The sequence below is a fragment of the Elaeis guineensis genome, chromosome 15 (genome assembly GCF_000442705.2).
Source record: "Elaeis guineensis isolate ETL-2024a chromosome 15, EG11, whole genome shotgun sequence".
Taxonomy (NCBI): domain Eukaryota; kingdom Viridiplantae; phylum Streptophyta; class Magnoliopsida; order Arecales; family Arecaceae; genus Elaeis; species Elaeis guineensis.
This window is the reverse complement of record NC_026007.2, coordinates 41,946,441-41,964,154: the sequence shown is the minus strand read 5'-3', so window position 1 is coordinate 41,964,154 and position 17,714 is coordinate 41,946,441. Positions and strand designations below refer to the sequence as shown.

The window sequence follows — 17,714 nt, the reverse complement described above, 5'->3', positions numbered from 1 at the left end:
ACATCAACTGCCGGTAAGCCTTGTCCGGACTCCTACGGGAGCCGGACTTCGCCTTTGACTTTAATTGCAGGAAGACTCCGCCCGGACTCCTACGGGAGCCGGGCTTCGTCCTCGACTCCAACGGCCGCAGACAGACTTTGTCCGGATTCCTACAGGAGCCGGACTCCGCCGACAACTTCAACCGCAAGTAGACTCCGTCCGAACTCCTACGGGAGCCGGGCTCCATCCTCAACATCAACTGCCGGTAAGCCTTGTCCAGACTCCTACGGGAGCCGGACTTCGCCTTTGACTTTAATTGCAGGAAGACTCCGCCCGGACTCCTACGGGAGCCGGGCTTCGTCCTCGACTCCAACGGCTGCAGACAGACTTCGTCCGGACTCCTATGGGAGCCGGGCTCCGCAGACAACTTCAACCGCAAGTAGACTCCGCCCGAACTCTTACGGGAGCCGGACTTCGCACCTGATTTTAATTGCCGGGGACTCCGTCCGGACTCCTACGGGAGCCGGGCTCCGCTCGCGACTTCAACTCCGAGAGGACTCTGCCCGGACTCCCACGGGAGCCGGACTCCGCCCACGACTCCGACCGCAAGGTGGACTCCGTCCGGACTCCTACGGGAGCCAGACTCCGTCATCAGCTCCGACCGCTGCCGAACTTCAGCCGACGAATCGGCACTCCCTGGCAGACCACAATAACGGCCACGATCCTGCTCCACTTTCTGCGCTGGATTCCGCGTAGCTCCATCACTCCCTGACAGGCCGCAGTAACGGTCACAGCACTGCTCCACTTCCTACGACGGATCTCGCGCAGCTCCACTACTCCCTGGCAGGCCACAATAACGACCACGATCCTGCTCCACTTCCTGCGGCGGATTTTGCGCAGCTCCATCACTCCCTGACAGGCCGTAGTAACGGTCACAGCATTGCTCCACTTCCTACGACGGATCTCGCGCAGCTCCACTACTCCCTGGCAGGCCACAATAACGGCCACGATCCTGCTCCACTTCCTGCGACGGATACCGCGCGATTCTCCCATCCGCTGGCAAGTCGCGACAACAGACGCCGCTCCACTCCCCACGACAGACTCCACGTGGCACACCCCGGTGATAGCCACGGGTCCACTCCACTACTCTTCGCAGCAAACTCCGCCTGACCCTGGGCAGCCCACTGCCAGACGGTTGCAGAGGTCGCTGTCAGGCTACTGCCCCCTCCGCCTATAAAAGGGGGCTCCAGATACGTTATTCAATAAGCTCTCATCTTTCATCTAAAAACTCTGTTAAATTCTCCGTTCGAGCACTCCATTCTTGTTGAGGCAGAGAACTGACTTGAGCGTCGGAGGGTCTTGCCGGAGCAACCCCACCTCCAGTTTAGACTTCCTTTGCAGGTCCCGGCGGCGACCGCGACTTTCTCGACTCCAGCTTCTCCGGCGCAAGCGGATTTTTGTACCAACAGTGTCCAAGCAACACTGTTTCAAACAGGTTTTCTTATGTAAGAGAATTCAAATTGTTGTCTCTTAGCATCTGATAAAGTCAATTTGAACTTGGTCTGCTATGCTGAAAATTCCTTTTTCTCTTTTTTATCTATCACGGGTGGTTCTCACCTGTTGCATTGTGTAGTTACCATGGTTCTTAGTTTTTATCTTATCTAAGATCCCATAGTGATGATGGAATAGGTTTGAGCTATTATTCTAATGGTAAGGAGTCTTTATTTTTTCTTGCTTCAATATTTTTCTAACTAACAATGATCTCTGCTTCCACCATCAAATTAAATTATTCTAATGTTTGCAGAGGTCACATTCTTTATCAACAATTGAGGGTTACAGTGGTTATGGAGCCGAACAAGGTGACAAGGTATACACCCTTCTTTTGCCCCATGTTTTCTGATTATCATCTAATTTTGTATCTACATACTAATTAATTTATTTATGGTTGTTGTATGAGGTTCCCAAATACACCTTCATAATGCCCATGTGAGCCTGTTTCCTGAAACATACATATGTATAGCATTTCTGGCTGTCTGAGACTAATTTGTTGACATTTTCTTCCTCAGAAAGGCTGTCAAAAAGTTGTTTTCTTTCTTGTTTCTGTTTGTACATTTTTGAGCTTGTTACCAGTGAATCAGATTGAGGTGGGCCAATCCTTAATTTACTCCATAGAGACAGTTGATTGTCGTGTACTTGTGACCAGGTCAACTAACTTTTAACTAGAGTTTGTTTTCCTGATTGGTGATGATTTCTTTTTTGCTAGACCTGACTTTGTGGACTCTGCAACATTCAAGAAATGAACAAAAAGTTAACGCTCCAAAAGTTTTTTGATCTATATGGTTCACAAATTTTCTATCAATTTTTAGGCTTCCCATTTTGCTACAATAGTTAGGATTATTGCTGCTTAGGTTACAATGAATTATGTAAGATGTTGCTCATGTCCTTTGCACTTCTTTCACAGCGCCAAGTGCTTACAAGTAAATATCTACATTTTTTAAAACATGAAGCAACTTTGGACTTCTTCAGATCTGTAATTTTATTTTTCTTGTTGAGACCATTTTATTTAGTAAAACTAGGAAAGGTGAGGTCAGCAAGGCGAAAATATCTAAGGAATTGATGCAATGGTTTTCCTTTATTTCTTTATGCTTAAAATCATAAAAAATTTAATTGGTCCAATTTGTTCAAAATTTAATGCACACAGTTATAGGATGTTTCCCTATGGAATTAGAATTAAAGAATAATACTTTAGAAAATTTAGAAGATTTGGAAAATTAATTAAAGATAAGAATTTAGAAAATTCTTATGTGTCATTGTTGGTTGGGTGACTATACATGTTTAAAACTATTACCTCATCTAGGTAGAAGAATCCTAGATCTATTTGTCTTCTTGATGGACATATCTACTTTTCCTTTTAGGTTTCTATCATCTTCTTTTGTCAAATTTGCAGTCTCTTGAACAATTATCTCAATTTATGGACATTATTAGATGCAATGCAAGAGATTTTTAATAACTTATTTTGGTGAGAGCATTTTTAATAACTTTATTATAGCATGTGTCATGTGGGTTATCTTTTGTTCCATATGCCTTAGAACTCATATTTGTAATTTCATTGTAATAATAGCTAGTTAATTTCTTGTGCAGAACCTAAGAGCTGCTATAGCCTCAACCTTTTATGGAGACCTTGGTATTGAAGAAACTGATATATTTGTCTCAGATGGTGCAAAGTGTGACATCTCTCGTCTTCAGGTTGCATTTTTTTTTTTAATGCAGGCATAAACCTTATAATATTCCCTTTCCTTTATGTTGTCGGGACCATCCGATGTGCTGTTTACTAGTATAAAATTGACCATCAGTGTTTAGTCATGATCAAGTAATGTTTAACAGCATGCTCAATATGAAGTGTTGGTGCAAAAATCCGCCTGCGCCGGAGAAGCTGGAGTTGAGGAGGCCGCGGTCACCGCCGGGACCTGCAAGGGAAGTCTAAACCGGAGGTGGGGTTGCTCCGGCAAGACCCTCCGACGCTCAAGTCAGTTCTCTGCCTCAACAAGAATGGAGTGCTCGAACGGAGAATTTAGCAGAGTTTTGAGATAAGAAAAATGAGCTTAAGAAATAACGTATCTGAGTCCCCACTTTTATAGGCGGGGAGGCAACGGACTGATGGCGACGTTTGTAACCGCCTGGTAGTGGGCCGCCCATGGTCAGGAGAATTGATTGCGAAAGATAATGGAGCAGACACGTGGGTATCACCTCGACTTGCCACGTGGAATCCGTTATGAGGGGTGGAGCAGCGTCCGTCGTCAGGAGAATCGCATGGTATCCGTCGCAGGAGGTGGGGCAGGTTCGTGGCTGTTACTGTGGCCTGCCAGGGGGATAATGGAGCTGTGCGGAGTCCGCCACAGGAAGTGGAGCAGGGCGGCTATGGCTGCTGTGGCTTGTCAGGGAATGATGATACTGCGTGGAGTCCGCCACAGGAGGTGGAGCAGGGTCGCGGCCATTTTGAGGGTCTGTCAGGGGGCGTGGATCTGTCGATTGAAGCTCGGCAATGGTCGGAGCCGTCGTGAGCGGAGCCCGACTCCCGTAGGAGTCCGGGCGGAGCTGTTCTGATGTCGGCGGCGGAGTCCGGCTCCCGTAGGAGTCCGGGCGGAGCAGCGCTTGCTGATGGCGGTGGAGCCCGGCTCCCGTAGGAGTCCGGGCGGAGCAGCGCTTACCGATGGCGGTGGAGCCCGGCTCCCGTAGGAGTCCGGGCGGAGCTGCACTTGCTGATGTCGTCGGTGGAGCCCGGCTCCCGTAGGAGTCCGGGCGGAGCTGCGCTGCAAACAAAGTCAAGGGTGAAGTCCGGCTCTCGTAGGAGTCCGGACTGAGCTTACCAGCAATTGATATTGAGAGTGGAGCCCGGCTCCCGTAGGAGTCCGGGCGGAGCTGTTTTGATGTCGGCGGCGGAGCCCGGCTCCCATAGGAGTCCGGGCGGAGCAGCGCTTGCTGATGGCGGTGGAGCCCGGCTCCCGTAGGAGTCCGGGCGGAGCTGCGCTGATGGCGGTGGAGCCCGGCTCCCGCAGGAGTCCGGGCGGAGCTGCACTTGCTGATGTCGTCGGTGGAGCCCGGCTCCCGTAGGAGTCCGGGCGGAGCTGTGCTGCAAACAAAGTCAAGAGTGAAGTCCGGCTCTCGTAGGAGTCCGGACTGAGCTTACCAGCAATTGATATTGAGAGTGGAGCCCGGCTCCCGTAGGAGTCCGGGCGAAGCTGTTTTGATGTCGGCGGCGGAGCCCGGCTCCCGTAGGAGTCCGGGCGGAGCAGCGCTTGCTGATGGCGGTGGAGCCCGGCTCCCGTAGGAGTCCGGGCGGAGCTGCGCTGATGGCGATGGAGCCCGGCTCCCGCAGGAGTCCGGGCGGAGCTGCACTTGCTGATGTCGTCGGTGGAGCCCGGCTCCCGTAGGAGTCCGGGCGGAGCTGCGCTGCAAACAAAGTCAAGGGTGAAGTCCGGCTCTCGTAGGAGTCCGGACTGAGCTTACCAGCAATTGATATTGAGAGTGGAGCCCGGCTCCCGTAGGAGTCCGGGCGGAGCTGCGCTGTGGGTTCCGGCTGTGGGTATTTTATACCCAACACCAGTCTCCCTACATCCGAGTTTTGAATTTCAAACGAAGGAAGTACACAGAAGTACAGCCGGAACCGTCCCTTCGAATCCCGCGCCCTGCCGCTCCCAGATATTTCGGCATTAAATGAGCGCGTGCCGGAGTCTTTTCGAATTGGGGGGGAACGAGGGGACGCTTCGAAGACCCCGCAGGTACGCTGGCCTAGGTACGGCGCAATTATGGCCCTGCCAACCGCCAGCCGCCTTCAGCCGTCTGCCATGGGGAGTGGGACACGTGTCGAGCGCGGACTGGCCTGGGGGGATTCGAGATCATTATGGCGTCGGATCCCAGGGTCTATTAAACCCGTCCTCCCCCCTTCAGGCATCCTACTCCATTTTTGATTTTCGCTGGCGTCTGTCATCTCCCCGAGAGTCTGCTCTCGCGAACGCCCTTTCGAGCCGTAGGCGCCTTCCGTCTCTCGCCCCCCGGGTCCTCAGAGCAAGATAGGTTAGTGCCCACCTTCTTTTCACCGTCTAGGGATCTTTCGTCTTTTCATTCTCTTCGTGTCTTCCTCCGGGTTGACCTTTGGCGCTTCGTTCCCCTCTCAATTTGCCTTTCTAGGGCCCTTTAGGTTCTTCCCCGAGAAAAAATGTCTTCTGAATCTTCTGTCCCCGTAAGTTCTGGGAGTTCTTCTGCTTCGAACCCCCAGGCCCCCGTTTCTGCGGATGAACCCGCGCTCGGGGCAGGATCTCGCCCGGTTTTCGTGCCGGGCGCCATTTCGTGTTCGTCGACTCCGGACGAACTTCTCCTGATAAGAGCTCGATACGGGGTCCCTGCGGAGTATGACTTGAAGCTTCCTGGCCCCTCTGATAGGGCCAGCGCTCCCCCTCCCGGCCGCTTTTGTCTGTATCAGGAGGCCTTTCGTGCCGGGCTTCGGCTTCCGCTCCCAAACTTCGTCGCCGCCTTCTTTCGCTTTTTAGATATTTCACTTGCTTCTGTTACCCCGAATTCCTTTAGGTTTTTAATAGGGTTTCTCTCTCTCTGCCATATAGCCGAGGTCCAGCCATCCCTCTCCTTATTCAGACATTTCTACACCTTCAAACGCCATCCTTCAGCGAAGGACTGGTGGTACTTCTCCCCTCAGTTCGGCAAGAAGGGGTTGCTGAAGGGCGCCCCTTCTTCGATTCACAACTGGAAGGGGAAATTCCTCTTTGTTTACTGCCCGACCCTGGAATTGGGCCTACCCCCTTGGGGGTCTCTGAGGGATTCCGTCCGTCGGGCTCCTGGCCTAGGAGAGGACGACCTTCAGGCCGCCCAGAAGCTCCTGAGTTATCCCGCTCCTTCCCTTCCAAACCTACTGAGGGAGCCGCTTCTCTTCAACATCGGCCTGAGCCCTCAAGATCCAACAAGTATACATCTTTCCTTTTCTTGTCTTCTTCTTCCCTCTCTTCCTTTTTCCTCTTTCTTCTTTTCTTCTTTTCTTTTTTTTTTTTTTTTTCTTTTTTTTTTTTTTTGGACTGACTGGTGCTGCTTTTTCCTTCTTCTTTTCTTTTCCCCCCCCTTTTTTTTTTTTTTTTTTTTTTAGCAATGGACGCCGAAGCCACACGGATGCTTGCCAAGGCCATGAGAGCCCAGAAAAGGAAGGGCGCGATGACTTCCGGCTCGGCGAAGAGGGCCAGGGTGGAGGAGACGAGCCTGGCCGCGCCCGTCCAGACGACCCCGGCGATCGACATTCCTTCGGATGCCGAGCCAGCGGCCCCCCGGGCTCCCCCAGGGAGCCCACCGACTGGGGTCCCAATTCCGGAGGTTCGCCCCGCGGAGGCGCCTGCCGCGGGGAGGAGGAGAAAATCGGTGGCCCGCAGGCCGAGCAGCCACCGAGCCGCTGCAGACGAGTCCGTCTGCTCCGAGGGGGGATCGGAGAATGCCTTCAACGACAAGGCTCTAATCCGTCGGCTGCTCGATGGTTGCATCCTGTCCGATGTCGTGGAGAGGATCGACCGCGCCGATCCCGAGCAGCGGGCTTGGGACACCTTGGGGTCCTTTCTTGAGGTAAGCGGATTTTTATTTGCACAGTTGCCTCGGTCTTTGTTGTAATTCTCCATCTGTCTTTGCAGATCGGGCACCAGCTCTTCGCCTATGTCGAGGCGTCGGGCCGCATGAGAAGGGATCTCCTCCGGGCGGAGGAGCGCTGCCAAGACGAGGTTGTTCGTCTTCAAGCGAAGACGGCCGAGGTGGCCGCCCTCCGGGAGGCCCTGGAGAGAGAGAGACAGGACCGGGAAGAGGAAAGACAAGCCCGGGAGGAGGAGAGACAAGCCCGGGAGGCGGAGAGACAGAGCCTGGAGGAGTCGGTGAGGAAGGCGGAGGCCGAGGTCGCCCAGCTGGCCGAGCAAACTCCGGTTCTGGTCTCGGAGGCCAGGACCCTTGCGGTGGAGGAGTTCAAGGCCTCCGCGGAGATGAGGGAGCTGAACGTCCAGTTCGGCCTGGAGGCATTTACCAAAGGGTTTGAGCTTTGCCGGGAGAAGGTGGCCAGCAGATATCCCGATCTTGGCCTCGAATTCTTGGAGGAGTCCGACGACGAGGCCGGCCCTTCGCCCGCCGCCACAGCAGTTGCACCCCCCGCGCCGAACTCTCCGCCCCCCGCTCCCGAGGTCTGAGACCTCCGACCTTGTAGTTTCTTTTGTTATCATGCTTCCTTTTCATTTGTCTTCAAGATCAATTAATAAAGCCGAATTTCTTTTTGTGGATGATTTTTTCCTCCCTCTGCTCCTTCTTTCCGGCCTTTCTTCTTGTAACGAATCGGTCTTTGACGCTTGCCTCTTCCAATGGCAGCGCCCCGCCGAAGCACTCCCCCTGCCCCTGGGGGTCCCGCTGAAGTCGACTATCCAGCGGCTCAAAAAGGAGGTCCTCCACTTGACGAAGAAGTTGAAAAAGTCAGAGGGCGAGCTCCGCCAGGCGAAAAAATGCTACTCCGAGGCCGCTGCCGAGGCCGCCCACTTCAGGAGTATCCAAGTGAGGGCGATCATGGACTACAGTCGGAGGAAGGCGAGCTTCACAAAAGAGCTTGAGGAATGTAAGAAGAGCGCCAGTGACCGAACTTGGGCTCAAGAGGCCAGGATCAGCGCCCTTAAAGTGGAGCTGTCGGCTGCCAAGAGGAGGATCGGCCAGCTGGAAGGGAACTCACCCCGACTCACAGCGCGGGATGAGCAGATATGGTCACAAAAAGTTTCGACCTCCAGAAGCAGCTTCAAGATGCTGAGATGAGCCACGATGTGCAGCGGGCCAGCTGGCGCCGACAGGTAGAGGAGTACAAGGGGAGATTCCGTCGAGCGGCGGACGAGGTAGTCCGTCTCCAGAGGCAGTTGGTTACTAGGGCGCAGCTTGCTAACGCCCAAGATAACGAAGAGCTCCAAGCCCTGAGAGGCTCTGTCGAAGGGATTTCTGTCTCCCTTGGGGAGAAGACAGCTGAGCTACAACAAGTAAAAATTCAACTGGGGCTTGAGCGGAAGGCCGTCGCGGACGCAGAGGCGGAGTCTGAAGTGTTGCGGAAGTGGCATCGGGAAGCGGAGGCTGAGGTCCGGCGACTTCGTCAGGCGCTCCAGGACATGCTGCGAAAGAAGGAAGAACTAGAAGAAACGGTGGAGAGCCTGAGGCTGTCCTGGTTGAGGGATGCAGGTGGCGACTCAAGGTCGGAGGAGGCAGGGCCCCCTTAGAGCCCCTTTGTCTTTATGTAGCTATTTTCTTTTTGTCGTTTTGTTTTTCTTTTTCTGGCCGCTCTGGCTTTGTAGTGTATATATTGAAAATGGAAAAAGGAGCGCTTTGTGTTACCTTGTTCACGTGTAGTACTGATAATGTCGATTGTTGGACCTTTCTTGTCGTTTGGCTTGTTTGATGTAGATGTCGCCGTGGGGGGGGGGGAGCTCCTTCCTTTCATCCGATCTTGTTACGCGGCCGAGTCTTGCTACCATCATTGACCCCTGTCGCAGAAGTGGCGATGAGAGCCCGGCTCCCGTGGGAGTCCGGGCGAAGTCTTACCGGGTGACGGAACCCGGCTCCCGTAGGAGTCCGGGTGAAGCCTGGCTTGGCGGCGGAACCCGGCTCCCGTAGGAGTCCGGGTGAAGTCTGGCTTGGCGGCGGAACCCGGCTCCCGTAGGAGTCCGGGTGAAGTCTTGCTTGGCGGCGGAACCCGGCTCCCGTAGGAGTCCGGGTGAAGTCTTGCTTGGCGGCGGAACCCGGCTCCCGTAGGAGTCCGGGTGAAGTCTTGCTTGGCGGCGGCACCCGGCTCCCGTAGGAGTCCGGGTGAAGTTTTACCTTGGCAGCGGAACCCGGCTCCCGTAGGAGTCCGGGTGAAGCCTACCTTTGCGGCGGAGCCCGGCTCCCGTAGGAGTCCGGGTGAAGCTTTACCTTGGCGGTGGAACCCGGCTCCCATAGGAGTCCGGGTGGAGCCTACCTTTGCGGCGGAGCCCGGCTCCCATAGGAGTCCGGGTGAAGCTTACCTTTGCGGCGGAGCCCGACTCCCGTAGGAGTCCGGGTGAAGCTTTACCTTGGCGGTGGAACCCGGCTCCCGTAGGAGTCCGGGTGGAGCCTACCTTTGCGGCGGAGCCTGGCTCCCGTAGGAGTCCGGGTGAAGCTTTACCTTGGCGGTGGAACCCGGCTCCCGTAGGAGTCCGGGTGGAGCCTACCTTTGCGGCGGAACCCGGCTCCCGTAGGAGTCCGGGTCTTCCATTTTGCTTGGGCCGGTGGCGAGGTTTTCGTTATCAGCCTGGCTTGTGGGGGCGCGTTAGGGCGCTGTAAGGCCTCTCCCCCCTCCGGTCTAAAAGAACCGGGCCTTCAACTTTGCTCATGTCAGGACGAGGTTCTCCTCCTGTTCCTGACATGGCTATGGGGGCACATTAGGGCGTTGCAAGGCCTCTCCCCCCGTCCGGTCTAAAAGAACCGGGCCTTCGACATTGCTCAAGTTAGGGCGAGGTTTTCCTCCTGTCCCTAACAGGGCTGTGGGGGCACATTAGGGCGTTGTAAGGCCTCTCCCCCCATCCGGTCTAAAAGAATCGGGCCTTTGACTTTGCTCAAGTTAGGGCGAGATTTTCCTCCTGTCCCTAACAGGGCTGTGGGGGCACATTAGGACGTTGTAAGGCCTCTCCCCCCATCCGGTCTAAAAGAACCGGGCCTTTGACTTTGCTCAAGTTAGGGCGAGGTTTTCCTCCTGTCCCTAACAGGGCTGTGGGGGCACATTAGGGCGTTGTAAGGCCTCTCCCCCCATCCGGTCTAAAAGAACCGGGCCTTTGACTTTGCTCATGTCAGGACGAGGTTCTCCTCCTGTTCCTGACACGGCCGTTGTTTTTTGGAGAGGTCATATCCAGTCATAATACATCCGCGTTAAGCAGGAGGGGTGCGTTAGCTAGAAAGAAAAGTAGATTCAAAATGAAACAGTAAGCAATACATTTACAGTTCTCCCGCTCCTCCTTGAGGCCCTCCGGTGATGGAGTCGATGGTCCCGATAGGAGGCCGGTCTCCGGGCTGCTCCTCCCTCTTCTGTGGTTCGGGCGGTGGGAGGGCCCTTGGCCGGTCTCCTCTACCCTCAGGCCTGCGGCGGATGAATCTGTCGAGCTGACCTCGCCGGATGAGCTCCTCGATCTCGTCCTGGAGCTGGATGCACTCTTCGGTGTCGTGGCCGTGGTCGCGGTGGTAGAGGCAGAACTTGTTGGGGTTGCGCTTCCCGGGGTGCGTGCGCATCCTCTCCGGCCTGGGGATCAGCTCCCTGACCTCCATCAGTACCTGGGCCTTCGAGGCATTGAGGGGGGCGTAGCTGCGGAACTTCCCTGGAGGGGAACCCCGCCGAAACCTGTTGTCCGGGCTTCTCTGCCTGCGTGCCCGGGGTGGAGTATGGGCGCGCTTGTGCCCAGGAGGGGATCGGGAGCGAGGCCGGGCTTCCCTTGGCCTCTTCTCAACTGCGGGCTTGCCAGAATCTCCCGCCTGGCGCTCCCTCGCAGTCTCTTCATCCTTCATTTTGAAGGCCTCTTCCGCTCGGGCGTATCCTTCAGCCCGAGCCAGCAGATCAGCAAAATCCCTGGGGTACTTCTTCTCCAGGGAGTACAAGAGATCATTCTTCTGAAGGCCACCTTTCAGGGCGGCCATGGCAACCGACTGGTCCAAGTTTCGGACCTCCAACGCCGCGATGTTGAAGCGGTTGATGTAGGCCCGTATGGACTCCCCTTCCCTCTGCTTGATGTTGATGAGGGACTCCGAACCTTTCCGGGGACGTCGGCTGCTGACAAAATGGGCCACGAATTGGTGGCTCATTTGGTCGAAGGAGAAGATGGTACCCGGCTTCAGTGCCGAGTACCAGTTTCTTGCCGCTCCCTTCAAAGTAGACGGGAAAGCCCGGCATAAGATGGCGTCGGGGGCACCATGAAGCAGCATCATTGTCCGGAAGGCCTCCAGGTGGTCCACCGGGTCCGACGTCCCGTCGTAGCTTTCAAACTGGGGGAGCTTGAAATTCGGCGGGATCGGTTCCTGTATAATCATTTGGGAGAAGGGAGGGTCAGTGCAGATATCCTCACCGTAAGCGGGAGGCGCATGGCGGAGTTCTTCGATCCGCCGGTTCATCTCCTGGAGCCTCCGGTCCAGGAAATCCTCTCGACTTCGAGTCTCGAGGGTCCTTTGGCAGAACGGGGGCAGGGATCTCCCAGGGGTGGAGTCGTGGTCCGACTGAGGGCTCTCCACCCTTGGATTCACCTTCTCGGGAAGGACGGGGCGGCTAGCCCAGGTGGCCCGCCCCACCGCCGGGTTCTGGCATTCCGGAGATGCCCCTTCCGGATGCGCTGACGCCTGCGGCGGCTGCTGCTGCATCGCCTGTACGGCCTCGACGAGGCCCTTGACCTGCTGCGCCAGCAAGTCAAACTGCTCCGCGCCGACCGCCGTCGCCGGAGGGGGAGGAGGGGCTGGCTGAGAAACGGGAGGGGAGGCCGGAGCCTGAGATCTTGCCGCGGAGGCCATGGACCGCCGGGTGGACGCCCTGCGCGGAGGCATCGGGTGCCGGTCTCGCGGGGGAGGATTAGGGGTAGAAGACGGAGAGATGGCCGGAGGTGGCTCCGTTGAGCGCTCCTTCAAGAACAAGGGTGCTGCGAAGACACAGGCCCCTTCCTCTAGCGTCAATCCTGTTGGTGCAAAAATCCGCCTGCGCCGGAGAAGCTGGAGTTGAGGAGGCCGCGGTCACCGCCGGGACCTGCAAGGGAAGTCTAAACCGGAGGTGGGGTTGCTCCGGCAAGACCCTCCGACGCTCAAGTCAGTTCTCTGCCTCAACAAGAATGGAGTGCTCGAATGGAGAATTTAGCAGAGTTTTGAGATAAGAAAAATGAGCTTAAGAAATAACGTATCTAAGTCCCCCCTTTTATAGGCGGGGAGGCAACGGACTGATGGCGACGTTTGTAACCGCCTGGTAGTGGGCCGCCCATGGTCAGGGGAATTGATTGCGAAAGATAATGGAGCAGACACGTGGGTATCACCTCGACTTGCCACGTGGAATCCGTTATGAGGGGTGGAGCAGCGTCCGTCGTCAGGAGAATCGCATGGTATCCGTCGCAGGAGGTGGGGCAGGTTCGTGGCCGTTACTGTGGCCTGCCAGGGGGATAATGGAGCTGTGCGGAGTCCGCCACAGGAAGTGGAGCAGGGCGGCTATGGCTGCTGCGGCTTGTCAGGGAATGATGATACTGCGTGGAGTCCGCCACAGGAGGTGGAGCAGGGTCGCGGCCGTTTTGAGGGTCTGTCAGGGGGCGTGGATCTGTCGATTGAAGCTCGGCAATGGTCGGAGCCGTCGTGAGCGGAGCCCGGCTCCCGTAGGAGTCCGGGCGGAGCTGTTCTGATGTCGGCGGCGGAGTCCGGCTCCCGTAGGAGTCCGGGCGGAGCAGCGCTTGCTGATGGCGGTGGAGCCCGGCTCCCGTAGGAGTCCGGGCGGAGCAGCGCTTACCGATGGCGGTGGAGCCCGGCTCCCGTAGGAGTCCGGGCGGAGCTGCACTTGCTGATGTCGTCGGTGGAGCCCGGTTCCCGTAGGAGTCCGGGCGGAGCTGCGCTGCAAACAAAGTCAAGGGTGAAGTCCGGCTCTCGTAGGAGTCCGGACTGAGCTTACCAGCAATTGATATTGAGAGTGGAGCCCGGCTCCCGTAGGAGTCCGGGCGGAGCTGTTTTGATGTCGGCGGCGGAGCCCGGCTCCCGTAGGAGTCCGGGCGGAGCAGCGCTTGCTGATGGCGGTGGAGCCCGGCTCCCGTAGGAGTCCGGGCGGAGCTGCGCTGATGGCGGTGGAGCCCGGCTCCCGCAGGAGTCCGGGCGGAGCTGCACTTGCTGATGTCGTCGGTGGAGCCCGGCTCCCGTAGGAGTCCGGGCGGAGCTGTGCTGCAAACAAAGTCAAGGGTGAAGTCCGGCTCTCGTAGGAGTCCGGACTGAGCTTACCAGCAATTGATATTGAGAGTGGAGCCCGGCTCCCGTAGGAGTCCGGGCGAAGCTGTTTTGATGTCGGCGGCGGAGCCCGGCTCCCGTAGGAGTCCGGGCGGAGCAGCGCTTGCTGATGGCGGTGGAGCCCGGCTCCCGTAGGAGTCCAGGCGGAGCTGCGCTGATGGCGGTGGAGCCCGGCTCCCGCAGGAGTCCGGGCGGAGCTGCACTTGCTGATGTCGTCGGTGGAGCCCGGCTCCCGTAGGAGTCCGGGCGGAGCTGCGCTGCAAACAAAGTCAAGGGTGAAGTCCGGCTCTCGTAGGAGTCCGGACTGAGCTTACCAGCAATTGATATTGAGAGTGGAGCCCGGCTCCCGTAGGAGTCCGGGCGGAGCTGCGCTGTGGGTTCCGGCTGTGGGTATTTTATACCCAACATGAAGTATACTAGCCTTTTGTTCTTATTTAGAAAATCACTAACCCTCATAAAAGTAGTATGATTTACCTGCTTTCTATATATGCAGCTACTTTTTGGATCCAATGTGAAGATGGCAGTGCAAGATCCATCATACCCTGTAAGCTACATTATATATTTTGTTCTTTTCTTTTCTTTTTCTTTTTTTCTTTTTTTGAAAATTCAGCCTATAAAATTAGTATGAGACTTTTGCTTCTGCTATATGGTTTTGAATGTTGTCATTTGTAGTAGCATCCTCAATATTTCTTGGTTTAAAGTTTGTTGATGAAGCCAAGAACCGACTTCTTAGTGGATGAACTTCATACCCATCGCAATGTTCAAATTTGGCTTTGTCTATAATGCATTTGATTTCACAATAGACCATGTGAGTTAAAGAAAAAAAAATTATCTTTGTTCACAGGCGCATGTTGATTCAAGTGTTATTATGGGGCAAACTGGCTTATTCCAGAAGGATATTGAGAAGTATGAAAACATTGAGTACATGAGACGCACCCCTGAGAATGGTTTTTTCCCTGATTTATCAACTGTTTCGAAAACAGATATCATCTTATTTTGTTCACCAAACAATCCAACTGGTTCTGCGGCATCCAGAGACCAGCTAATGCAGCTAGTGCAGTTTGCAAAGGAACATGGGTCTATCATAGTTTATGATTCTGCTTATGCCATGTATATCTCTGATGACAACCCGCGATCTATCTTTGAAATTCCTGGTGCAAAAGAGGTGAACTCAATACTGCTAGCACTCTTTGACTCTTTGTGATAGTATGCTGAATTGATATTTGTAGTAGGTTCTTATTTCATGCCTCGTTTAAGTTATGGCTTTTGTGTTTTATATTGCTTACATATGATTCATCAATTCTTTGCTTATGTCTCCCATCATGTCCTTTTGATTCATGATTTTGTAATAGTTCATTCAACCGTATGTGCCTGTTGCTTTGAGATATAATTTATGAGTTGAGATATAAGAGTTTTGATGTCATCATAAGAAACTTGTAACCATAGAATTCAAGTTATGGGTAACTATTGCATTTTACAACCGATAAATCATGTTTCTTTTCATTAGAATTCACTGTTCTGGCTTGTTTTGTTGTATCCATATAAGGTTAACTCGCTTAGAACTGGGAACTTGATCTATGGTCTTGTACATACCTGGTCCGAAGTGTGAATAAAGGAGGGTTGCTGTAGGTTGGTGGCTAGCATAAGACTATAGTTACATCTTATGAATATGAATTCTGAGAAATACCAGGGCTTTCTCTACTAGTGATGTGCTACATCGGAACCTGAGTATAGTAAAAAGTGGGCAAGCGTTAATTATGGCATTCTCTAGAAGTGACGCACCACACTAGCACTTAGATGTAGTGAGTAGTGAAAGGTTATCATACTTCGATAAAGGGTGTGGATAAAGAAGATGGTCCAGAAAAGTAGGATACTTTTAGCAACTTGGAATATAAGCTTGCCAACAGGGAAATTGATGGAGGCAAGGTAATATAGCTTGCCTGTAGAAGGCTAAGTTAGTTGAAGAAAAAGCATAGGAAGTTGGTAAGAAACTTCGCTATACAGGAAAAGATAGGAAGGAAAAATGATAAGCGTTTGAAAGATGAAAATAAATGAAGTCACTCATAAAAGGTGGTAATATAAGAAGATAGAATAAGAAATCAAGTAATTCGTAAAAAGGTGTAGGTAGCATCAAATTGAGATAAGGACAACTTAGATGGTTTGGACAAATAACACAGGCTGAGAGATGCACCAATATGAACATGCAGAAAGAAAGAGGAGCAGGGGGTAGACTGAAAATCATATGTGAGAAGTAGTAAGGAAAGATTTAATATCTCAACATCCTTCAGAAAGTATGGCTTTAAAACGAGCGTAATAGAGGAAAAAAGATTAATGTAGCTGACCCCAACTAGTTTAGGATGAAGGTTTGGTTGAGTTGAGTTGAGTCACTCAGAACTTGTTACTATATTCTAGTTGATAGCAGTTGGACTTCCATCTGCATGCCCTCTCCAATAAGGATAGCATAAAACATATTTAATCTTGCTTATAACTGAGCCTTGTTTGATTGACTCAATTATTCACACACGTGATAAATAGGATTGGTGCATGAATTGTTTCTTGCAATATTCTTTGCTGATGACCATGTGTGTTGCTACATGACATGAGTAGCAGCCATATCATGGCTGGAAAGCCAATTAATCTTCCCAGAAGTTTTTAACATGGAGTCTCTTACAAGAGCAAACAGCGGACATCCTCAGATTATATTAAATTATGATTGTTTAGTTGCGCTGACATTTGCCTGGATATGTTTGGATGATTAGCAGCTTTGCAATACTAATGAAGTGAAATGTTGAGCCTCTTATAATCGGTAGCTCCCAGGGTTAGAGGGTTATAGGTTGTATTCTGCTGATAGGGAATGATTTTAGTAACAGTTTGTTCAGCAACATCAGTTCCTAGTTACAGGTTTGGTCAGTCTGGTCAAGGACGAGTAGATAGGAACTGCTAGTTAAGTGCCAGTCATGATAGTTCTTACATAGTTAATTTTATATTCATCTGGATTTGTCTCTGGATTTGAGTGTCTGACTTAAAAGTACTATTGACGAGTTACTGCTGTTAGACAATAAAGCAGAGCATCGAGGAGAGATGATGTTACTTGCAAGTGCAAATTGCCATAATGCTTATCTCCAAACCATATTCCTTTGCAAGTTCTCATAAATCTGTTAAGCATACCAAGATTGGTCAAAGGATGTTTCCGTGTCACTGTGAACCAATTATAAGGCTCGACAAGTAATTGAATGTGAAAGTTATGCAACCTCTTGCCATTATATTATTGACATTGAAGTGACATAAATTGTGATGGAATTTGACTCTCTTTTGCAGGTTGCGATTGAAACGTCATCTTTTTCTAAATATGCTGGGTTTACTGGTGTTCGTCTTGGTTGGACTGTGGTCCCCAAGGAGTTACTTTTCTCTGATGGATTTCCTGTTGCCAAGGATTTCAATCGCATAGTTTGCACTTGCTTTAATGGGGCATCCAACATTGCCCAAGCTGGGGGTCTACCTTGTCTTTCTTCTGAAGGTTTAAAGGTGAGTTTGAAGACATCATAGTGCTCATTATTCATTGACATCGCTTTGCTTAGATTTCATATCTGCGCAGGCCATGAATGATGTCATCAGATTCTATAAAGAAAATACCGAATAATCGTTGATACATTTACTTCGCTTGGTTTCAATGTATATGGTGGGAAGAATGCTCCCTATGTTTGGGTGCACTTTCCAGGTCGAAGCTCATGGGATGTGTTTGCTGAGATTCTTGAGAAGACACACCTGGTTACGACCCCTGGCAGTGGGTTCGGACCTGGGGGTGAGGGCTTTATCAGGGTCAGTGCCTTTGGTCATAGAGGAAATGTTCTGGAAGCTTGCAAAAGACTGAAAAAGCTGTACCAGTGAGCAAGAGTAGCCTTTCAAGGCCCCATGGGGCTGTTGCGATTTTACGGTATTTCTGCAATGTCCCGGTATCTTCACCGACAAATCTGTCTTCTGTTTTATTAAGTGTTCGGGCCATGGATTAGGAGAAGAAAGCAATCCTCTGTTATAAAATGAGTAGTGCATCACAAGTGAGATGAACTCAAGAGAGCACCATCTCCTAAAAAAATAAGAGTTTCTAGTAAGAGGATCACCATCCTCTTAAAACCCACAAACTATCTAGCTCTCTCGAGTTCGCAACTTGTGAACCCAAAGAAATAAACTATTTTTTATGGGGACGTATAAAGAACTGCTCT

At 52.5% G+C, this 17,714-nt stretch overlaps 1 protein-coding gene across 1 annotated transcript in view; it reads left to right on the top strand.

The window, feature by feature from the left end:
• The window catches only part of LOC105061490 (probable LL-diaminopimelate aminotransferase, chloroplastic), a 28,608-nt gene extending 11,226 nt beyond the window's left edge, over window positions 1-17,382 (top strand). Inside the window, exons 2-7 of the mRNA XM_073249063.1 lie at window positions 1,784-1,846; window positions 3,121-3,225; window positions 13,988-14,038; window positions 14,339-14,659; window positions 16,813-17,019; window positions 17,182-17,382. Coding sequence (XP_073105164.1) covers window positions 1,784-1,846; window positions 3,121-3,225; window positions 13,988-14,038; window positions 14,339-14,659; window positions 16,813-17,019; window positions 17,182-17,382 — 948 coding nt within the window. The remainder of the gene's footprint in view (window positions 1-1,783; window positions 1,847-3,120; window positions 3,226-13,987; window positions 14,039-14,338; window positions 14,660-16,812; window positions 17,020-17,181) is intronic.
• Window positions 17,383-17,714: the final 332 nt, after the last annotated feature.